This window comes from Aythya ferina (assembly GCF_964211825.1).
Source record: "Aythya ferina genome assembly, chromosome: 3".
In the NCBI taxonomy this organism is placed as follows: domain Eukaryota; kingdom Metazoa; phylum Chordata; class Aves; order Anseriformes; family Anatidae; genus Aythya; species Aythya ferina.
Window position 1 is genome coordinate 17,363,974 of NC_140298.1, and position 24,816 is coordinate 17,388,789.

Consider the following 24,816-nt stretch of genomic DNA (forward strand, 5'->3'; position numbering starts at 1 on the left):
TCATAATCTGAAAGTTATTTTTCTAAATTGACCATTTATTATTGAAAAGAAAAATGGCTAAGGGAAGTTCTGGTGGTCATGGTGTGTGCAGCTCGCCCATTGTACACTTGGCTAACAGCTCTAGGGCACCTAGGGTAAAATACATGTATATGTGATTATTAGAAAAATAAGTTTGGTTGATCAAATTCAGTGGCACAGTAATATTGTAATATTCTTGACTTAGCTGCTTGTGACATAATAGTACCTGTGTCCTTTTTATCTAAATAAACACTGAATTTTCATGGTTACTCTAAACATTTCTTTATGGAAACAAAATTATTGAATTGAAATATGGGTCAATGGTGTAATAATGGGAGTCGTTTGATATCCAAATGCTGGTGTTTTCAAACAGGGCAACTCTTTTGAAGACTGTTCTAGGCAAACTATTGTTGGCTCAGGGGACTCAATTTAATAACCTTCCATAAACATTTGGTTAAAGGATCTTCTCTTCAGACTTTGGGGAAGACAAGTCCTTGACAACTAAAATTTAGTCTGAATCTAAAACAGTTTTTTGAAATGTCTTCAAATGTGAAATTGACAGAAGAATATTCTTCTGTCAAGTCAACAGGAACAAAGGGGAAGAAAACAGAAGAGAGGGCTATTGTGAAAAAGCACTTAATTTTGCAAACAATTTTTTTCATTGCTGAAGTTTGTTACAACTGCACGTGTTTAGTCACTTTTGTACATAAAAAGAAACAGTTATTTTTGTTGTTACTATTCTTACATAAATGTAAATGATTTTGGTAATTTTGGTCTTGATCTCATCTCAAAAACTGCCTGACAACTAGATTTCATTTTCTGAAACTCTATTAAAGCTCCAAGCTGTGTTTTGGTGCACAGCAGTTGTTATATGTCTTGTAGGAAAACCGTAACTCTTCCAAGGCATCCTATGCCCCTTTCCTTTCTTTCCTTTTCTCAGAAGAAAAACTTGAAAAAAAAAATACTGTCTACGTAGTATTGTGCATTTGGGAGGTTCTGGTGGCATGAAGATGTAAGGAGAGGGGGAAATCCGTGAAATTAAGTGTCTCTTTAGCTTTTCCTATTATCATTGCCTGCTTCACTACCAAGTTCTGCAATATTAGCCCCCTGTACATCAAGCCTCCATGAAAATAAGCTGTGCTTCACAGTAAGGGAAAGTGGAGATTTCTTTTGTAAGAAAAGATTACAGGAACAGTTTACAGAGTATAGAGACATGGGATGGGGAATGAGGGGAAATAATTCTAGCTACCCAATTTAAAGTGCTAATTTAAATACCCAAAATTAAATGAAGAAAATCCTTCTTTGATGGATTGTGACTAGGCTTGGTGAACTGAAAATTACATAAGGTACTTTTCATCCAGGATTTTAAAAGTCTGTGCTATGAAACAGAAGACAGTTACTTTTTTTATTGTAATTTTTTTTTTATCAAAGATTTGAAAAAACAACAACAAAAAACAACCAAACTGCTAGTCCAGAACCACAGTAATGTTGCTGAAATGCATGTAAAAAGGGGTAAAACCTGACTATAGAGCCTGATTCTTAAAATTGATTCACTTCTTTTGACTTTTGTAGCTATTTGAGCTAAAACATTTGAAGGAATGTGCTCCTTGTCTGGATTTGGAAGCTACTTATGATCTAATGTTATCACAGTTGTGATACCACATAATTATATGTACTGCCACGAGTCCATTACTTTCTACGATTACTACAATTAATACATTATTATATATTATTATTGCATTATTACTATATATTTTTATAGAAATTACTAAAATTTCTACAATTACTTCCTATTGCACTTAGACTGTTTCTGTGAGATACCTCTAAGGTGAGCAAATACGTATTTAACAAAACCATGTCATCATTGCTTACCCAGTGAGGGATTTTTGTCTGAACTTTTTACCATATTCCACCAAGCATAATAAAGCACCAAGTGCACCTTTGTCTTCACATCCTTTGCCTCGTGAATATCAAAGAACAGCACACACTACAACTGGGACAGGGCTACCCACGTGCTATTTTACCAACCACCTACTTCCAAACTGAATTTATATAGCTAATTTATTTTAGCATACTCTTTGAAAAGACTGTTAATTTATCGTGCATAAACTGGTGAAGATGAGAGAGGATCTAAAAATAACTTGTTGGCTTTTAGTGAATATTGCTGGCTTACCTTTTAGAATAGAAACTGGCAAAGATGTCACATTTTCATGTCCAATAGTTTCATGGACATTTGTTTTCAGTATATTTTTCTAAATACTCAGTTCAAACATTCTCATCAATATATCAAAGTTTGTAATGAAATTTAATTGCTCAGGAATCCTCAGTATCACTTATTCCAATAACTGGTTCCTGTTACCAGCATTACTTTAATAATATATGTTTGAATCCAATAGAAGAGATCTTTTTAAAAGTGGTTGTGAAAGCTGCTTTTCTTACTGTGATGGTTCAATAACATTGGAAAGGAAAAACACATTGTTATAGCTTGTTTCTATGTTGGAAAAAAAATTTCATTACAATAAATCTTAGCTGTTGTTGAAAACTAAGTGGTCAGCAGGAATCCATGTTTCCTCAAGTTGTTTTCAAATTTTATCCTTACTGCACATTTGAAAACTTTCTAACAACCGGCTTTACCCCACCTTCAGTGATGGATGATGGAAAACTCAGGCTTAAATATGCCTGAGTCAGTATATTAATCTTTTGCGTTTTAATTAGCCTCTGCTATAATTGGATTCTAATTGTTAGAAGGCATGTTGTTTTGCCTTGCTTAGCTGTAATGGAGTGCTTTCAAGTAGCTCTAAGCTTTCACTTTGACATAACTAGCATGTTCCTATCTTCCCACTGTTAAATTATTTGGGTTCCTTGCAGTCCTCTCTAGCTGTTAAACCATGACAGCAGCACGAGAAAGTGAAAATGATTTGTGTGTGATAAAATTTTGAATATGAAGCAATTCTACATACAATTAAAAATGATATGTCTTAGCCTTGAAAAATGGTGGTCTCAATCTTAATTATTTATTTCGTACTTCACCACATCCTTGTCTCAAATGTGGAGAGACATTAACTTGATGGAGAGACCACTTGGTGGATAAGAAATTGGCTGGATGGTCATGGTGAAAGGGCTGTGGTCAATGGCTTGATATCCAGCTGGAGACCAATGACAAGTGGTGTCTCTTAGGGATCTGTATTGGGATTGGTAGTATTTAACTTTTTTTTTTAAGTAACATGTACTGTGGGATTAAGTGCAACCTTAGCAAGTGTGCTGATGATGCTAAACTTTGTTGTGTGGCTCACTAGAGGGAAGGGATGTCATCCCAAGGCACCTAGACAGCCTTGAGAGGTGGGCCTGTGCAAACCTTTTGAAGACCAAACCTCAACAAGACCAAGTGCAAGGTCTTGCACCTATGCTGGGACAATCCTAAGCACAAATGTAGGCTGGGTGGAGAATGGATTTGAGAGCAGCCCTGAAGAGAGGGACTTGGGGGTGTTGGTTTATGAAAAGCTCGCCATACACCAGGAATATACACTTGCAGCCCAGAAAGCCAACTGTATCCTGGGCTATATCAAAAGAAGCATGGCCAGCAGGGCGAGGGAAGTGATTCTATACCTCTGCTCTCATGAGACCCCTTCCTGGAGTATTGCATTCAGCTCTGGGAACCCCAATGTAAGAAGGATGGTATAACTCTTCTGGATGCACTGTTGCTTCATTTGTTGCTCAGGGTGGACCTCCTGAGGGGAGAAATCAGAACTTTGAAGGGCAAGATCCTCACCTTGCTTATTGCTGAATTTGGGCAGTGAAGAAAACCAATTTGGAGAAAGAAGAGATGGGCTTTCATTTTAGTGCTGTTTTGCAGAATTAGGTTTAAGATCTTGTTCAGTATAAGTTAGGGTGTATAAGGCTGAGTGTTTCTAAGCTCCCTGGCTACCTCCACTCAGAAATTCAGATGCTGTTCAGCCCATAAATTAAGACAGCATCATCCTGCAGGTCTCTTTGATTTTATGCTTTTTTTTTTTTTGATTTTGGAAAAGACAAGCGATTCCAGTTGTCACTGAATTAATTCATGACATTTTAGAAAGAAGTTGGAACAATTTTACAGTGCCTTTTTTAATAAAGGCCTTGAAACTATAGATTCTCTAAATAGTTTCCATCCTTTTGTTAGTGTTTACTTGTGCTGACATAAATGAAGAGCTCTAATAGACTCCAAATGGTACTGTGCAATATCAGGTCTTTGATTCTGATGTTGTATCATTTGCTATCACTGTATGTGATAGCAAATAGCATAGCTGTCTGTTCCACGTTCGTCTGAAAAATTTCACTTAACTCAGGGACATAAGAATATTTCATAGTCAGTTCTGCTGTTTTCAGTGCTTATGCCTCTGTGTTCCATTTTGTGGCTGTGCTTGTGATGTTTTTTCTTGCAGGCCTTGCAGTAATGGCAGAAGTGAACTGATTTCTGCATAATCTCTCCTCAGACCATGTTATTTGAATGGAAAGCATCCCAGTATGTGAAGATATACCATTGATAGGTTATTTGGGAGTACTGAGAGTTTCAGTAGTGCATTTACTTTCATAAGATAAGAGGGAGAAGGATTAAAGTGATGGGGAAGAGAAGGAAATTGAATGTCACGAGTATCTGTTTTTGACAAGCCTGTAAATCATAATTTCCCCAATAGAAGTATCACCATCATAGTTCCCATTGCAATTAAATCATTAGAGGCATTTCCAAGAACTGTTTGACACTGTCTCCTACAATGTCCTTATAGGCAAGCTTGGGAAGTGTGGCCTAGATGAGTGGGCAGTGAGATGCATTGAAAATGGGCTGGGTGGCAGAGCTCAGAGGGCTGTGCTTGGTGTTGCGGTCTAGTTGGAGGCCGGTAGCCAGCCGTGTCCCCCAGGGGTCAGTACTGGGCCCAGTATCGTTTAGCAATCGTCAAGACAAGAGGCAAGGGGCACAAACAAGCACAGGAAGTTCCAGTTGAGTATGAGGGAGCACTTCTTTACTGGGAAATGTGACAGAGCTCTGGGACACGTTGCCCAGAGAGGTTGTGCAGTCTCCTTCTCTGGAGATATCCACAACCCACCTGGATGCCATCCTGTGTAATGTGCTCTGGGTGACCCTGCTCAGCAGGGGGTTGGACTGGATTTTCTTCAGAGGTCCCTGCCAACCTTGGCCATGCTGTGATTCTGCGATTGTATTTGGGAATTTTGCAAATGCAATTAGCAATATGTACATGCTTTCTTATACATATCCTTATTAGTGAACTTATTTCACAGCTAGAAATCAGTTTTTCTAGCTTTTTTTTTTTTTTTTTTTTTTTTTTTTTCCCCTGTGCTGTTAGTATGCTAATCAATAATAGCAGATCCTTTCCAGGAATTCTGTGTGTTAATATAACCTTTTCCCTTGAAAGGTCAGGGCACTTGGTAAAAGGGGAAAAATATGCCAGGCTGTGCTCCCACTTGGAAAGAACTGAGAATTCTAGATTTTCTCGGAAGAGAAACTCTTCCAGAAAAAAAAAAAAAAAAGTAAAGGCCTTCATAATGATCATTAGATAGATCATTAAATCTGTCTGGACCTAAATAAAAGTCTAGATACAGTTGATATTAACAACTGCATTATATTATTAAGACATTCCACGACTACAGAAACAGCTATGAGAAGATTCCTGATTTAGATACTTCTGTTAGTGTGATCTGCACTGCCAAATCTGGATAATATCTTCTTTTTTGGGTATCATTTATCTAGTGCAAATAACCCATAACCTTCTCGACACTGTCTCCCTTCCACATGAAAGTCTTGGTGTAGGTTTGGACATTATGTATTTTCTGGACTCTCATCCCAAAGTTACAAGCAGTACAGTTTTCACTGCCTTTTAAAAGTTGTTCTGTCATTTTGTTCCTTTCCCCTATATCTTTGAAGCTTTTAAGGCACTTTCATAGTAAAATCAGCAGTACTGAGACAGAGACTGAAAGCAGTCAGTTGTTCTGTAACAATGCCCAAAGTGTGTGTTGGGTGACTTTTCATCTATAGTTTTTGTGAGGCTTTCCTTCTTCCCTCCCTTTTTTTCCTCATAGCTCTTGTTAAGTTAGAGCATTGCTCACATGTAAAATCTGGTAGACCTTGAATTGCTGTCACTGGTTATTTCCCTGACTAGGTCACTTGCTGTTCTGTAATTCATGGCTACTTTATTCTTGGATTGCTTAGCGTCAGTCTGCCACAGCATGTACATCTAATGAGGTTGCAACTGCTAAATGTATTTGGAACTGACTTGAAACTCATTGTAACGTTGACGTGGTCTTTGATATGATCACTACCCATGAAAACCCTTTAATTTATTTTTTTTATATGGTCTCCTTTCAATTCTGGCAAACTTTATTGTAAATGGAGGTTCTGTTTCAAACGAGCTATTATTTTACATAATAAGGCTAAAAATCTTAGTCTTAGATGTTGCTTTTTTCTATTTGTCTTCTAGAGGCTTAGAAAAGTATTGCATAAGCACTGGCAGATAACTTCCCTGGCTTCAACACTGTGTTACTGTGTTTAGCTTCTTGTACTGGTAATTTGTTATAGGATAAAATGACCTTTATAAGTGTTCATGCAAGCATCTCGTTATTCATTTATAAATAACACTGGGGCCTTTGCATCTCAATGTAAAACACTTTACAAATAGGGATCAAGGGTTAGCTCTTATCTTCCTGTGTGTTTGAGGGACAAAACCCATTCAGCTTTAACAAAAAACACGAGTTACTCTATTCTATTTTATTGGTATATTGGCTTTTTTATATTTGGCACTTACAGGTTGAAGAAAAACGTGTGTGTTTTATAGAATCGGATTCAGTAGCCCTGGAACCTGAAGCGAAGCACCTGCATCAGCTTGTTGCTGAGCTATGGCTCTAGCTCGAGTACGGATCACCTACCTCAGCTGTGTATCTTCCCAGGCAAAGCTAGCATCTATGCACAGCACCATGCAGATGGATGAAGTTAATGCTCTGTTAGAAGTGGTTTTGAAGTCTCGAGGACCTCCCTTTGAGGTTCTGTCAGAAGATAAGCTTCCCTTGTAGCTGGTGGAAGGAGAATTATGGAGCTCAAGACAGGGTTAAAGCTGCAGTTCTTAACTCTGGTTTGTAGTGTAGTCCTAGAAATACCCCAACACGCTGTTGACTGGTCCAGCTAGTGAGCTGTCAAACTAGATCTGAAGGGTGTTCTCCAGAGGGCTCTGAAAAGCACAGTAGAGCTTCACCTCTTATGGTTAGGTCCTGAATCAGAAATACTACCGGTTAATAGCAGTGCAGAGGTTTGACAACGTGTAAGTTTTGGCTATGCATTTTTGGGATATCTTCACCAAAACATAACAGATGGAGAACAGGTTTTCACGTTCATAAATAGATCAAATGCAAATAAACAGTTTCCACTGCCTGTAGTGGGGATGAAATGGTCATGTTGTTGCAGAACTACTTCATGTTTCCCCTTTTGCTTCCAAGTCTGCCAGGTAACCATCTGTTGTTTCTACTATGTTTACCTTGGAAAGCAGCCAGCCTGTAAGCATAATTCAATAGATAATTACAATGCATGTGGCTTTTAAAGTTATAATCATGTAATATTTGCTGATGTGTAAGTATGCTTCAAAGTGCCACGTATTCCTGACACTAAGGCAGCCTTGCTAAATTTTAAGTTATCTAAAGTATGGAATTTTCCAGTTATGTGGCTAGAGCATTTTTAATGTTGCTCACAAATTTCTTTTTATATACGTTTGTCTTGGAAATACATTTAAAAAAAAAAAAAAAGGCCCGAGGCAGTTGCTCAGACTCAAAGATTTGGCAGAGTTATATGTGATAGATAATAGCAACTTCTTAATTATAGAAGGGAGAGAGAGACATGAATTGATCTGTAGGCATAGTTCTCCATTTCTTTATAAGTACTATTTAGCTAGAATGTCTTACAGGGGTAGCAAAATGAAGGTAAGTCTCTAGTTAAGTTGATTTTACCATTGATTCTGGGTGGACCCTTACTGGCTTTAGCGTCTTCTGTTGGGATTTTTAAGGCTGGGCCTGCTGAAGTTTTGTAACCTGTAACATGCTCCTAAGAACTGGAAATAGAGTAGGCTAGCAATTGGAATTGTTTCACAGGCAATGGTTCACAGCAAAAAAGATGCTTTATAAAAAAATGCTTCGGTTAAAAAAAAATGCTGTAATACCATCAAATCAGAATCACATTCACTTGTTGCACATGCATTTGTAGCATACATTATACCAAAAAACAGGAGTTATTTGGGTTAATGTATTCTGTTCTAAAACATACTTTTTTTCTAAAACGGAGATTTTTTTAAAGGCTGCAAATACAAAACTCTCACTGAAACCTTCTCCTAGTTGGGTAGCTTGCTTAATGCATCTGAAAGCTTGCTTTTACATGCCCCCTCTTTATTTTCATAATTGTACCCCTTACAATTATATGAGTTAGCATCAATTTTCTGTCGTGCTGCTGCTATCCTAGCAATGGTTGATGGTTTACATAGCTTGTTGAACAGGCTGTTTGAATGTTGTTCATACTTGTCTCCTGTTTTTCTTTTGTGTTGTTAACCCAATGAAAGAATTCGGTGCTGATGGCAGTGGAAGAGCCGTTGATAGTTTCAAGGGTGTATCCTTATAGAGAAGGAAATTGCTGGTTACTGTTCTGTAAGCAGACTAAAGCAAACAATTTGTCTGTGAAATGCTGAACAGAGCAAAGTTCTTAGAACCATGGAAGTTCAACTTTTAATCATGTGTTCAGGATCTGTTGCAGTGCATGTGAATAACTTGAAGAGCTTTTACTGTCCCTAGGAAGGAATTTTGGTCCCATTCCAGTGGTAGAGACTTTAAGATGCTCAACTGATTGCTCTACTTGTTTTGTCTTTGACTCTCTGTTCTTCAACCTGCAATACTTGAGTTCTGTTCCCCAACTGAGGACTTTATTGTTAAATGGGTACTTCTGAAATTATAAATCCCATTCCTTAAGTACAGATATAAACTGAAGTGTTGAGATGCTGTTACACAGGGGAAAAATTAGATTTAATAACTTGTTTGTTACATCTCCAATTACTAAGTGGAAAATTATTTTTCATAGTTTTTGCTTGGATTTGTTATCTGTCAAAATTGGTCAGCTGATAGGTCTGTTGCAGATTTTTAAAACCAAAGGACTTAGACTTGCCAGCTGTTGCCTCTACAGGTAGCTTCTTCTGTAATGTAGACTAAGCCTACAGTTGACCTGCAGGCTTTATATTATAAAACTAATAAAACTCTAGAACTGTCCGCTCTTCCATGTTTGATTGGGCTAGGCAACATCCCTATTTGGTGTTTGATGATGAACCTTCTCGATCTTTTTCTGTTTTTAAAAGCAGAGGTTTGAAGGGGATGGCAGCAGTACAACAGCTGTTCTTCATCTGCTGAAATTACTTTTCATGATTTGTCAGCCAGGGCACTCTTTTTTTTTGCTGATTGCTCTTTAATATAAGCTTGTGGGGTCATAGCAACTTGCAGGATAATTTAAAGAACAACTGGGAAGTGGGAAGCTATGAAGAAGTTAATCAAAATGACTTGTGTTTGCCAAAAGTTACCACTTTTTTTTTCTTCTGTAAATTGCACAGAAAATGCTCTTGTGCAGTTATTTCTACACCAGCTGAAATGGTCAATTATATTATTGGATAGTAAAGAATAAAAGCAAACTACTTCTTTTCCATTATTCTTTTCTTTTTCTTTCCCAGAAATAGCTGTAGCTGTTGCTTGACACCCTCTTACAAAGTATGCTTAAATACCTTAGTTCACGTTCTCATTCAAGCTTTATTGGTCTAATGGTTGTCCAGAGCAACAGTGAAAAGAGTACAGGTAAACTTGAATGAAAAATCATCAGCCTGATTTGATGTCTATACTCTGACTGAATTATCTGCTTACAGTATCTAAAGGTTGCACTGCAGAGAATCTCAGCCAGTTTTTGCATTTGGAAAAAAATGACTTGGAAGAGCAAATAAAATATTCTATTACATCCTTTATTGAATTATAGTAGTAAGATTAAATCTGGGCAAATAAAAGAGATAATAAATGGTAAGATGCAGCAGTAATCATATTTTATTGTTAATATTTACGGAAATTACTCATTAAGTATTGTACTTTGTGCATGCGCATGTTATTGTTGGAGAGGGTCAGGGATGTGGTTTGTGATGATAATTATCTGTTATTGCCCTCTTCTATATCATTTTATGATACATGTGTTAAATCCCTTGAAGGTTTATTAAATGCAGGAACTGAATAAAAAGGAAATAGTTTTAATGGTCAAGTGCCTGTTCCTTCATGTTGTTTTTTTTTTTTTCTGTGATTTTGATCTGTGCTATATGTGTACATTCCTTAAAATACTGCAGTACACAGGAGAAGCATCAGCAATAAAATAGAGTTCATAAAGGGGTCTATGGAAACTGATGGATCTTCTTGCCTGTATTTTATAAACTACTGATTAGAGTGGATACCTATTCAAATAATAATTCAACTTCTTCCTGTCATTGCTTCCCATATAACTTATGCTATTCCTGCAGATCTTTTTTTTTTTTTTTTTTTTTTTTAACCTGAGGCACAAGTGAGTAGTTACATGGTCAAAGAGATAGGGCATGCTGTAGATCTGTAAACAAGACTGAGTCAGTCTACAAAAGCTAATGAACTGTAAGTGATTTTCTTTTTTAAAATACATCACTATATAGAAACTAGTTTCTTGCTTGGAATACAAGAATTGTTAAAATTTTCCTTTGAAATGTTATGATAAAAAAAAAATGCAGAAACAGAAAAGCCTGATTTTGCTGAGCTTCAAACATTTTACTAGGTTGTGTCATTCCCACTGAAACTTGTCAGTGTGTCTGGTGGTCTGTAACGGCCCACCAGATCAGTGCTTGCTGAGACCCCTGTATTATTTGCCTTGCAAGCTGTGAAGCTATTTTCTATTATCTGACTGCCTACTCTCCTTTCTAGACAACTGTAATTTTTCACTGTTTTTTTATGGGTACTAAAAAATTGGGATTTTAGCTTGACAGCTTTTTAATGAACACCTGTGAAGTTGACAACCTTCTTGCTCACCTCCTTGAAGAAGACCAATCACTTCACCCAGGTGAAAGGTTTTAAAAATCATTGTGAAAATGTTATCTTCTGACTTGGGAAGTATTTTTCAGAATGCAAAATTGAATGTGGGAGCTGGAATTTCTAGCTTACCCCTTTTTCTTAGTGCTTTGAAGAAATGCAGAGGTAAATTAAGTCAGTTTGCAGCTAACTGCTAGCTTTCTTTGCAAAACTATTAGAGAAGAGGCATAATTGGCTATTTATATGAATTTCTCTGTGATTTTAATTGAAATTAATGGTTACCTTTTCCACTAGTAACTGAACAAAAAAAAATTAAACAAAATGCCACATATTCCCTGTTCAGTTCATGAAGATTAATCAACATGCAGTTTTATTGCCCGTGGCTATTGAATGGAAACGCCAGGAACAATGCGGTGGTGTTCTATTGCCCTTTTATTTTGGTGATGTAATAAAACCTCATTTGTTGACTGCATAACAGTAAATACTTGAAAATCGCTCTAGGTTAGCAGGCAGCTGGCTCTGTCAGATAATGTTGCTTAGTTCAGTACTGTAGGTTAAATCTTGTGTTTCTTTGGATTTTGGAAGACAGCTAACCTATTTCTGCAAGAACATTGAACTCCAGAACTGGTAAGGAATTTTGAAGCATGTGGTGAGTCTCAACTGCTGTAAAACTTCTAGAGCTTTAATTTAGAAGAACTTTCTTGTTTCTAAACAAATAAATTTGTTTTTCATCTCTTGTACACATCAAAGCCATAAAAACAGTAGAGAAGAACTAGTTTTGTTGTAGAGAACAGGATTTTCACAGGTCATGTTTAAAACCTTTTGAAAACATCATAACAAGCCATGGTTTGCCTCTAATTCCAACTGCACCTGGAATAAAAACATGTGGACAATAAGAAAAAGAAGCTAAAATGTGATCACAGGAAGATGCCACTGCTTTATAGTACTATGGAAAAACTGTATGTGTAGAGTCATGAAATAATTTTAAGAAAATATTCTAATAAAAATGGAGTCAACAGAAATGCAAATGTTTTGGAAAGTATTTTTTTCCCGTCATAGCCAAGGATTTTTAAAATTAACTGAAATGTAAAACAAAAATTGTATTTTGAGAATCCCTGTTTCCTGTTACCTGGAGACAGGGCATGTTTGCCTTCTGCTATGGCAACAGGGCCATGCGAAGCACAGTACCCCGTTAGCTTGGAGTTTTGCCACAAGGCAGATGAATAACTACAAGCATAGTATGTGGGTGCTGCCTTCCTAATGTTTGCAGCTTTGAGCCTGAATCTTAAAATAGTTTTGACTGTTTCAACTACAGTTCTGACATACACAGTGAATAGAGAGGGGCTTTAAAATGCCCAAATGCCAAATCCAGTGTTTAGAGTCATACCTGCCATAGGAAGAGAGAGTTGGCAACAGCAGTAAGGGAGTAGTTAGGTGCTTTGAAAATGCTTGGTATCTGCTGCTCAGACTTTCGATCTAATCCTTTAAATCATTTCTTGGATATCTAATCTCTCAGGTGAATCAGCTCTGAATTTTCTTTGTTTTGAGATTTTTCACATTTTACAAGTTTTCATTGAGTACACCTTTCCAGTTTGGTTGCTTTCTTAACAATGTTTTGAAATCACCGGTGTATATCTTTGTATTGCTTTGTAGCTTTTTCTCCTCTTGTGGAATATACACATTAAATTTGGGATGGCTCACATATACATCTATAAGGACACCTTGATTCCAAACAAGTTTTTTAAAGGGCTAAGAGATGCAAAAGGATCAGTCACTTCCCTGTTGTCATCGGTAGGAGTTAATGGGGAATTCCTGAGGTAACTGGAACCAACTCTCACAAGCAGACCTTCTAGCATCATGGGGTTTATTGTGCCCAGACTGTCCCAGACAGCACAACATGTGTGTGAGAGGAGTATTGCTGCTTTGGAGAGGTGCAATGCGGGGTTGGGAGTGTGAGGCATGGGCTGGCAGTGAGTTGCTGTTGGGAAGGTGAGGGTAAGGAGCTGAGCAAAAAAGGGTTTATTAGGCAAGCTGCAGCACAGTGTGAACATCCGCATTGCTTCAGAGGCAGGGCAGTTCCCAAACTGTACTGAAGTTTTTGTAGGACACAAAGTTGTGACTAATTACTTATCTGACAGAGCTGGCTCTATACAATTTACAAGCTTCTGCACTGTGCTGCTCATCTAGGAAGTGCTGGAGCAGGCTCCTTATGGCCCCACTTGTGTTAGAGACAGCACACTGCTGTAGTGGTGCACCTGGGCTACAAAGTGTGTCAAATACAGCGTGGGGTATTCACCCTCTTCTCTCTCTGCTCTAAATACGTGCAGAGCAGTACTCTTGCTGACCTCCTTTCCAGCCTAGAGCACATGCTTTTGGCAGTCAGCAAGCCCAGCAGCTTGTATGATGGCTACCCATCACTGACTGATGGTTAAAATGAGAATACATGGAAATGTTTCTCAGCTGTCATGTATAGGCAGATGCACTTAAAACCATGTAACCTGTTGTGCAGCTTCTAACTGAACCCGGAAACAAAACCAAGTAAGTAGAGTGTCTTAATTTCACCTGGTTACTAAAATGCTCTTGCTGAACACTGTTTTCAGGAGACCAGCTGGATGGGTTACTCTCTGCTATTGTTCTTCAGCTTACACTTCTCATTTTGCAGTTTTGCTTGAATTCATGAAGAGTTGTTTTTCTATTTCTCATACCTGTTTGCATTTTGTGTGCTTTATGGTGGTGGAGGTAATTCAGTGACACACTCTATCCATTATTCTAGATAAATGCATGTATACAAATGTGAAGGTAATATGCTCTGTTAATGTAAGTGATATAAACTAAACGTGGTATGCATTACACTTTAAAAATGTGCCTGCAAGGGATAAATGGCATCAATTAAAAACACACGTGATATCTTTTGTGTTTAGAAATAAGCACTGCAATGTTTAACTCAGTGGAATGCAGTATAGCATCCGTACTGTCGTGATATGCATAGATACTGTCATGATAAACAAAATGCTGGTGGGGTGCAGGTTGAAGAAGAGAAACTTCAGAACTTCCTCAGGTCCTTAGCATAGCTCACATAGCTTCATCTAAAAAGAAAAAAAAATGTTTACCAGACAGTCTTTTACATAAAATACAGAAAAAGTTTTTCTTAAATATTTGTCTCTGTGTGATAATTTGAGGGAAGAACTAATGTAAACTGAAAACCTGGGACTGTAAATAAGTGACCTAGATTGCTTTCCAAACAGTTTAGGAGAATGGCAGAGCAGTGTCTTCTGTTATTAACACTGTGGTTATCTGTGTGCAGTACTCCAGTATTTCCACCTGGCACATGCACTTCCGTGTTGTTCAGAAGTGTTTTGGGGCCAGGGTGCTTGACAGACACCCCCGTGTCTTCCACCATGACCAGTGGCTCTGAGCAGGCTCCAAGAGGGACAGCTTGGCTGGCTGAAGTTGGTCAAACTCCTGTTCCTGATCTGGCAGTGGGTTGTAAAGCCATTTCCAGTTGTTTTCCTGTTTGTTCCTCAGAAAATGCACGTCTGGTTAGATTAATCCCATTGAATTTTAATCCTCTCTACTCCCTTTTGCAGGGCTCTGATCTTGGTACATTAGGAAGAGGTCTTTTCTTCTAGTCCTGCTGCAGTTAGAGCTTTTCTTTGCCCTTTTTGTTATTTCTGTCATTCTCTGGGTTTCTTCTATCCTCTGTGACATTTATGTCAGACTTTCCCACACAGGTTTGCAGTACCACATACAGGAACACATGTGGAACAGTGTCCAGTGTAGTGCTCTTCAGGGATCCTTTGATATGTTAAAATGAATCGTATTTAGTGCATGCAAATGTGTCCAGCTGGTTCTTTAGATCCTGCTTTCTGCAGGAAAGAGTGGACTGTGCGCTTTGAAATGTAAACAATGTGGATTTTTTTTTAAATTCCAACATTATTCTCTTAAATTTTTCTTCTGATGCAGCCAGCTATCAGTGAATGGTTTGTATTTAGTATTACTTTTTTGCTATGCTGCAGAAGTCAGGCTAAATACAGCTTGTATCACTCTTACATTGAAAACTTTATATGGCCTCTGCTCTCAGCCATCCTCCAGAAATGTACAGTTTATGAAATTGTTTAAACCTAGAAGTATCCCCAAATGCTGCTGCTTTCCTGTTACTTGTCAGCATCCTGTAGGAGATGCATGTTCACGTGCTAGGAACACTGGGATTACTATTTCTTGACTTTTGAATACTTTGCTGTGCAAACATTATTGCTATGGACGTGGCACAAAATACACTTGAGATAAATCATGTATGTTACAGTACACAAGGCTTAATGGATTACTTTTCCATTGCTCATTTTAAATTAAAAACACTAGCTTCCTGTTTTTCTTCTGAAGTCCTGTCCATCTGAGCTCTTGTAATTTCTAAAATAGCCTGTCAAAAAAGGAATTCAGTAAAGTGACTGAAAAGTGACTTCTACTTAACCTTTCTTTTTATAAGCAATTGGCTGAGTCCTAAATAGTTGAAAACAGTCTATTTTTAGGCCCTAATTTGGAGAGCTGATATTTCCGCATTTGCTTTGTCATAGCTGGTAGTAGTTGCTAAATTATGAAATCCTGGAACAATTACAAAAGCTAGGAGGATTGCTAAGCGTCCTACCAGAATGTGTTAAGCAGCTCTATGCATTATACATTTCAATTTATAATAAGGCAGTCTAGCTGTTAGCACAGACACTGAATTATATCAAGTTTTCACTACTTACTTGCAAACCAAGGGCTATCAGCTTCTTGGAAAATCACCAATAAGGACAGCTGAAGTACAGATTTAGTGTGCCCTCGGCAAGTTTGCTGAAGGAATAATGTTTTTAAACTAAAAGAGGGAAGATTTAGATTAGATATTAGGAAGCAATTCTTTACACAGAGGTTGGTGAGTCACTGGCACAGGTTGCCCAGAGAAGCTGTGGATGCCCCATCCCTGGATGTGCTTAAGACCAGGCTGGATGGGGCTTTGGGCAATCTGGTCTGGTGGGAGGTGTCCCTGCCCATGGCAGGAGGGTCGGAACTGGATGATTTTTAGGGCCCCTTCCAACCCAAGCCATTCTATGATAATAGATGAAAAGTTCAATATAGGTGTTCTGTTATACAACTCTTCTGTACCTTTGCATTTTAAAATAGCTTTCTGAAGACGTCAGTATGGAATTGCATATTGCTATAAGACGAGGAAATTATGATGTAGCTGGTCCTTATATGACCTCTTTAATATCCCAATGCACCTTACACATTACTGTGCTTATGGAGTTGTTTTAGTACTGCTGCTTCTGAGGTAGTACATGTTATAAGGTAGTACAAGGTAGCCTTCACTGTTCTTGTTGTGTGTTGCTAGATGTGAAAAAAAGGAGGAATACTACCTGAAACTGAAGTTGTGGGTCTGAAGAGTTATTAATTGGCTTATTTTTCTAACATAATGTCAACTTTGTTTTTCAGAGCCATGGTGTCATGGAAAGGAATATACTTTGCAGTTGCACTGTTCTTGGGAAGCTTTTTTGGAAGTATTTTCATGCTCGGTCCTTTTCTACCTTTGATGTTTATCTCGCCTGCCTGGTACCGCAGGATTACTGACTGTGTTGTGGCCACCTGGCTCACACTTCCAGTGGTAAGTTGCAGTTTGAGCCAAGTTCTGGACAACTCTTCTAAGTCCTACTATTTATTTTGTTTACTAACACATTTGATTAAAACAAAAATTCAACTTTATTATGGTTTTGTTAATCAGGCCTCAACTTTCTTGCTAGCTGTGAAGGCTTAGGCTTTAGCTCAGTCCATGTTGCAGATTGTCTGTGTTCCTGCTCTCCTACAGTTTAATGTATGTATAAATTAACACCACATGACGGTTGTACTCTTGAAAAAGCCTTTTAATGTTACCTCTATCTAATGTCAGATGCTAATCAGAAAAGGGTAGGTGAAGCACTAGAAAGCACAAGGGTTCTTTTAAATTGCTAAGATTCCTAAATGAGTCTTCATATAAACTCCTGCTTTCAACTGTGCTCCAACTCTCTAATTATGAAAATAATTTACTATCTGGTACATTGTTCCTGACCTTCGCTGTTCTCATGCTTAATCCTTTTAGAATTTAGTACTTGTAGTTGTATTAGACAATTTCAGGTCAAAAACAACTTCCCATAGAAATGAAGTCTTCCACATTGCATCAACTTCGTAGCTGCGAGTCTGGAAATCAATAACAAAGCTTTTCTCTGAATTGTTCCTGAGGAAAGTATGAATGGGATCCATCTCTTTGTCATCTGTTCCTCTACGCCTTTTCAGATATTTTTTTCCCCTGATGTAAAGTGCTGTATTAGTGCTCAGAAATAGATATCCTGTTCCATAAGTCATACCTATAAGTAATATCTGTTGTCTGTCTCCATTTCTTGGGAGTGTATACCTCTTGTTTGCATCCTCCCAAGTTTTGAGGCTTATTTTATGCTTTGGAATGGCACTTCTTAGATCAGTGTGTTCACTGGTCTGTTTTTTAAACTGCTTTTTTAAACTGTGGGGTAGAGGCCCAGGCTTCAAGGCAGCACTGTACATTTGTACAGATTTAGATGTACATCACTGTGCTATATTCAGGCTTATTTATTTTTTTTGCTCTCTCAGCTATTCTTTCTGTAGATGGATTCTAGCCATTTTTACAGTTGGAAGTCTAGCACAAACACATTGACCATTTGGATCCAAGAAGAAAGCAAGGCAGCTTCAAATACTTTTTCAGACCTGACAGTGTTGAGCAGTAGATTATTTGTGCAGCTGTTCTCTACTTAGACTTTATCTACCAAGTTATGATTCATACTGGTTCCCATACTTTTATTCCTACATTCTGGGAAAAACAGGGAAAAGTAACTTAATAGTGGACATGGATCATAAAAGAATGCTTTTTAATATGTGCTATTTTATTATTCTTTCCTCTTTCATTACACAGCTGACTGTAGTTGTGGAAAAGCTGTCTTTTTTATTAGAAAACAGAAATCTGTTTACCAGTGATAAAGTGTATGAATAAATGAAATGATGTCATTGAAATTAATTTTTATTACTAATGGGCTGATGCTTTTCTTTGGGGAGTGAAGTCATAATATTCAGATATCATTTCTAGGCCTTGCTGGAGATGGTGTTTGGTGCCAAGGTGGTTGTCACTGGTGATGGGTTTGTTCCTGGAGAAAGGAGTGTCATTATCATGAACCATCGCACCCGAATGGACTGGATGTTCCTGTGGAACTGCCTGCTGCGATACAGCTACCTCAGACTCGAAAAAATCTGTCTCAAATCCAGTCTGAAAAGCATTCCGGGATTTGGTAGGTCACTAAACTCTTTACCTGGGAAGTAAAATGTGTTTAAAAATTCCTTCACCCACCACTGTTTGTACTCAGTTAAGTTTAAATTCTATTTTAGTATTTAAAAAAATATATTGTTTAAAATAATATGTGGTGTATTGAGCGATTAAATCACATGTCTCCCAGAGGACACATGAACTGCATGCTTGAGCCTTTCTTTTTAAAAAATTGCTACATACTGAAAGCATTTTTAAAAATTGTGAAAGATATGTATTTTATGCTTCTTTTCAAATTACTTTTCAAGACCTTGGTTTTTGAGTCATTTCACCCCATATTGCACATGCTTTTATCATTCTTTTCTTCATTATCCAATCTATACTATTGAGAAGATTAGAAAAAAAAATAAAGGAAAAACACTGTAGGCAACTGCAAAGTTGAGGTTTCATTTTAATAGCTGTAGTTCTAAATCAAACTCAGTTGCCCAAAATATGCTGTACAGGATATGAAATAATCTATGATGTAAGTTGGGGACAGATCTGAGTTGCACATATTCAGAGAAACCATTTTAAATAGACCAAACACTGTTGCATAAATAGACTTACCTGAAATAAAAGCATCTCTTTGCATTTTATTTGTCTCTGATTTATTTGCCTTTTTATAAAAACTAGCTTGGGCTAGGATATGCATCACATTTATGATGTTGTAAGAGTAAGCTTATTTATGGTTCCCTTTTGTCAGGCCATTTATCTGAACAGATCATTTTGGCAGGATCCCATAAGGAGGAACTCTGACACCGTTGTGCTTTTATTACATTCACTCACTAGGTCTGTAGTCCTCTAAGTAAGAGCTGCAACTAGGGAACATACTTCCCATTTTTCCTGACATTCAAGCATAATGTTCAATTTTACGTGAGACAAAGATATCTCTTTTAACATTACATATATATTTAGATAAATGTTTTCATAATACACCAGAGATGTTCTGAAATACTGGAATCTGCTTCCTTTGCAACTTTTTAAAGAAATGTTGGAAGGTGGAATCCAGGATTATAGTCTGGAAGATTAATAGATTAATCTCTTCAAAAGTATCCCCTATTTTTTGTGTAACAAAACATTTATATGTGTGCATGCTTAGTATTAGAATGTCTTTAATAAAATTGGAAGGTTAGCTCCAGAGTCTGGGATGTTACATATGCTTGGCAAAATCTGGTTCCTGAAAATGCACCAAGAGGTGTTTAGAAACTGATTTTTTTCAATTCATAGTTAGTACATATTGGTGGGGTAATAATACAGATAAGTGTTCATAACAGACAAACCTCTTAATGCAATCAGTGAGATTAGAATTTCTCCCACTTACCTCTAATGGCATTTCTGTGTTATGTGACAGACCTTTTGTAGGTGTTTGTCAGATTTTGTTGTTTGTTAAACCGTGTCCTGTGTTTTTTACAGAAATGTTTTGCTCATTTTATAAGCTTTTGAAGGCCAGAATGTAACTTGAAAATCAGCTGGACAGTTTCAGTGCAGTTTCACTGCAGCTATAATTTATACTTTAGGTGTTTGTCGTTAAGGTATAATATTTCTGGAAATGACACAACTGAATAATTTCTTCCAATTCCATCTTTTATATATTTACATGAATTAGTTATATATACTCAGAAATAGAGAATTATGGAAGTATCGATATGTCAGCTAAATGTAACTCTAATAAATCTTTACCTAATGGTAACCTTACTTTGAGTTTGAGAAATATATTAGATGAAATTGCTGTGTTGCTTTCAGCCCATTTTTCAGTCCTTTCTAATGTGTTTTTTTTTTTTTTTTGCAAGCATTTCATTTAAAATTGTATGTAATACAAGGTTTATAATGCAACCCTGTCTTTCATTTCTGTGTCTCTAAAAAGAGTATTAAGTGTTGCACCTTTTGTTATCATAACTCCTATCCCAGCTGTGGTGTAAAAATTAGGTCTACAAAAGATTATAAGATTATACTGATTGAAGTGGTATATATGACAGGTGAAGGGCAAAGCTTGGAACAAAAATAGGTCCAGAGTCCTTGTCACCCCCTTTGTGGGTGAAGAGTGTACAGGCATCGTATTTAATGAGTCTGTACAACAAGTAGGCAATTATTTCTGGTTACTTAAAATTGAAGGAGAAAATGTTTCAAGGAGAATCATTGAGTCACTTATCTGGTTCTTAAGTTATTAATTCTTTGCATTCCACTGTATCAAAAAATTCGATTAAACGTGAGCCTTAAAAAAAAAAAAAGAAAAAAAAAGAAAAAAGAAAAAAAAAAAGAAAAGCCCAGAAGAATGGATGGTCCTTTCTTCCTGAAAGTGTAGTTTTGGCTTGATAGATTGTGTGCAGTCAAGTGTTCATAAAGCAGTATTACATTTCAGTAGTCTCATTTTCAGAAACTTTCTTGCAGTATTTTGGTACAACTTGCCCAAGTTGGAGCCGCAGGAGACCACTGTTCTGCTTGTGGCTGCTGCTGCAGCTTGTTGCATGACATCATCATCAGCTAATGACATATATTCTACAGTGTCAGTTTTCAAGGAGAATTTCTAATATCATTGGCAGTTTCCTGCATAGCTGACAAGATAGGACTTCTCTACAATAATAGACACATACAATTTATATCACAGAATCACAGGATAGTAGGGATTGGAAGGGACCTTGAAAGATCTTCTAGTCCAATCCCCTGCTGGAGCAGGAACGCCTGGATAATGTCACACAGGAATGCATCCAGGTGGGGTATGAATGTCTCCAGAGAAGGAGACTCCACAACCCCCCTAGGCAGCCTGTTCCAGTGCTCTGTCACCATCACCACAAAAAAGTTTTGTCTCCTACTTAAGCGGAACCTCCTGTGTTCCAGCTTGCACCCATTGCCCCTTGTCCTGTCATTGGGTGTCACTGAGAAGAGCCTGGCTCCATCTTCCTAACATTTGCCCTTTACATTTTATCAACCTTAGTAAATGTCACCCCTCAATTTCCTATTCTCCAAGCTAAAGAGACCCAGCTCCTTCAACCTTTCCTCATAAGGGAGATGCTCCCCTCCCTTAATCATCCTCGTAGCTCTGTGCTGGGCTCTCTCGAGCAGTTCCCTGTCCTTCTTGAGCTGAGGGGCCCAGAACTGGACGCCATATTCCAGACGTGGTCTCACCAGGGCAGAGTAGAGGGGGAGGAGAACCTCTCTTGACCTACTAATGCACACCCCTTCTGATACACCCCAGGCAAGAAACCCTCCCAGTCCTGTTCTGAAGGAATGAGGGAAATTCTTACCTACATTGTATTTCTCTAGTTCAAAGCAGGCTTTCCTTGCTGTGTAGGTGTTATATTTTTGTGTAGAGTTCGGTGCTGATAAAGCCTTACTGAAGCGTGGCATAGATATCATTATGTATGTATTACATGTGATTTGAAGCTGCATTTTTTATTTTTTTTTCAGCTCTAAAAAATGATTTAAAGGTCAGTGTGGCTGGGTACTCTACCTAGTAAGTTTCTGCACCGCTAACCATTTTTTAAATCTGAAGTGCTTCTACTTTTCCAAGCAATGTTAGTTACCAAAAATGTGTGGAAATTCTATCAGAAATGTGTGAAATTCTTACAAGAAAATAATTTTAGCAAAGAAATAGAACTGTGTTGCTAGCTGTATTTTTTTTTTATCTTCACTGTTTCTCTGCTATGTTTTCCTAATCAAAGATTTCTCAGAAAATTTGCAAATAAAAAGAGAATATTTTTTTACCTTGTCAAGTAAATGCTGCCTGTGCCAGGAAAATTCCTATTGCCCAGCAGAGTCTAGATGATCAAAAAACACTGTGCAAACAATCAAAATGTAATTACTTTTGTTGGACAATATGTTGCCCTAAACGAAACAGTAATTAACTGGGCAGCACCTTTCTCTGCAGGCTGCATATGAGCAGGTACTTCCTTCTGCTTATTTGTAAATCTTCCTTGTTAGGAAAAACTTTCATTTTTTCTTGTTGCTTTATTGAATTCTTCTTGTTCTTCTGTGCCTTCCCACTTGGATCCCCTGTCTCCAGACATGTCTCCCCAGACATGTCTCAAGTTTTGTTATGTGTTGTTCTTCCAGCAGCACAGTGCAGACAGGCTGTGGTGAGAAAATCAAAGCAGAAGCCTGTTTTCACTCTACTCAAAGGCTTAAGGCACGTGTCTGCAAGCTTGTGCTGGGTTTCCTGTCTCCCTTGAATCTGATGCAACAGTGAGCCATGCAAACAGTAGGCGTCTCCACTGCTGATGTATGGACCAGGTTTTTGATTGAAGGCAGGAATTCACATTCACGTCATGCTCTGTTGGAGGCTTTGAAGCTGAATAACTGTGAAAGGTTATTGCAGTTTCATAGATGGTAAAATAGTTTAGCTCAGTGGGCTGTGTTGGAGGAGCTGGGGAGGAAAGCCTCTATCCTTTACTATTGGTCATCTGACTCTTAGATAATCTGTTCTTATTGGAGCAATGAGGGATGTTTTATCTAATTAGGTACACACTTAGAGATAGGGAGGGTAAAAAAAATTAAAAAAAAAAAAAAAAAGGATGTTATGTTATAAAATCAAACCTGTTTTTTGTTGTTGTTACTGTTTTTAAGACTGGATGCCTCCCAACTCCTTTCTCATCCTCACCAACCCTCCTTTCATGACATTACTGCCTGCATTAAATTCTTTTTAGCTTGTATATACCACCACTAAGGATAAGAATGGGATACTGCTGCATATATCTTCTTCTTGAAGGGCATTTGGGCAAGTAAGAGTCATGCCAGCAGCTGATTTCTCAGTAGCCAGAGGTGTTTTGTATATTTGATGTTCATGTAAATTTGATGGTCAAAGAAGGATCACTGGAAGGAGTTCATTATGCAAGCTTCCATCAAATTCAAAGCCTTGGGCTGCCTGCAGAGAGGCAGGGAAAGGGTGGAATCTGGCAGGGAGTTTTTTTCTGTGCTTCTTTGCTGTTGTGGACTAAAATCATGCTTCCTCAGGAGCTGCTGACCTGGGAGAATATCAGCAGGCTTCCCAAAATATCACTTATTTTGCTGCTTGTTTCCCTTCCTTCCACTTACATTCTCTGCGGCAATGAGAATTTGAGGACTGAAGAACTTGGGTCTGATGTGTGATACCAGACAATAAAATGGTTTAGCACAGTACAGTTTTTACATACATTAATTTATGGATAATGACTAGGGTACATAAAACATACAAAAAATCTATGTTTTGAGGTAAGAACGAGCGGAAAATACCAGAACGACCACAGAACTTTCCTAACGTGTTTTTCCACTCTGTCCCATGGAGCCTGCTATGTCCTTGGAGTTGTAAATGCTACAAGGCATTTCTGTTCCTGCTTAGAGGGTTTTTTTCCCCCTCGCTGTGTCCATTTTTATGAATTTAATTTTAGATTTGGTACCCTCTAGAGTAACTGCATGTTTTGGCACCATTTGGTATTTGGCAAAAATTGCTGTGAGAAAGTGTCCTCTTTCATATAACATACTTGCAAGTAGGAAAATGAAGCCCTGTTTTGTTCAATTTAAAATACTGTTTTTGCTCCGTTGTAATAAAAGATATAGTAGCAAGTAGAAGGTGGTTAAATGCCAGAATAGAGCGTATTTAAATTATGTAAATTATATTTCAGTTACTTTAAAATTGACCTTTTTTTTTTTTTTCTTTCCCTGCAAATGATTTGTTTAAATATGTGTAACCTCTTCTGATAAGGCTGTACAGGTACTTCTTGGCACCGGGCACATGGTATATGCATAGATGCACATAAGATTTTGTGGTCAAAATTTTATGTTGTGTACAAGGGTTTTTAACAAACATGGTGTACGAATTTGCTGAGACTATATTCTGAGCATATTCTTTCTTAATTCTCATGCCCATTTCCAGTATTCAGTTGTCTGTATATCATTCCTTATCTCAGGATCTGAGAATCATTAGGTGCAGATTGCAGAAGGCATGGTAGTTATGTGGGTTTCATTTCCTTAGCTGATTTAAAAATAAGAAGTATTGATCCCACAATACAGGTTACAAATCTTTAATAGTACAATTAATGATCCTGTCCAATATAGAAGAGATTATACATCCTGGTTAATATATTATCCTGGCTGAATACTTATGAAGTTGATTTTAAAATTGGTGACTTTAATAAGTTTTTTTTCTAGCATATGCTCCTTGTAAGAACAGAATAGAAATGAATTCATGTAAAGAGGAGCTGAAATAAACTGCAAAAATGTTATGTAATCATCATCAAAGGAAAAACAGGCTTTGAGAATTGTGGTAAGCAAAGGAGTGAATAGGAAACTGATGGCTTTGCTTCATTGTAGAATATCTTTTTGCAGTTTTTTTTTTGATGAAATATAAGCTAGCTAAGTACAGTGAGTAGCTGCAAAGTTGCCCTGCAGAAGAAGACCTGGGGCAT

At 37.6% G+C, this 24,816-nt stretch overlaps 1 protein-coding gene across 4 annotated transcripts in view; it reads left to right on the top strand.

Moving 5' to 3' along the window:
* The window catches only part of LCLAT1 (lysocardiolipin acyltransferase 1), a 93,790-nt gene that overhangs the window by 12,752 nt on the left and 56,222 nt on the right, over window positions 1–24,816 (top strand). For all 4 annotated transcript variants that reach the window (XM_084515582.1, XM_084515585.1, XM_084515583.1 and 1 more), the window contains exons 3-4: window positions 16,573–16,741; window positions 18,227–18,425. In XM_084515582.1, coding sequence (XP_084371708.1) covers window positions 16,577–16,741; window positions 18,227–18,425 — 364 coding nt within the window. In that variant the 5' untranslated portion in view covers window positions 16,573–16,576. The remainder of the gene's footprint in view (window positions 1–16,572; window positions 16,742–18,226; window positions 18,426–24,816) is intronic.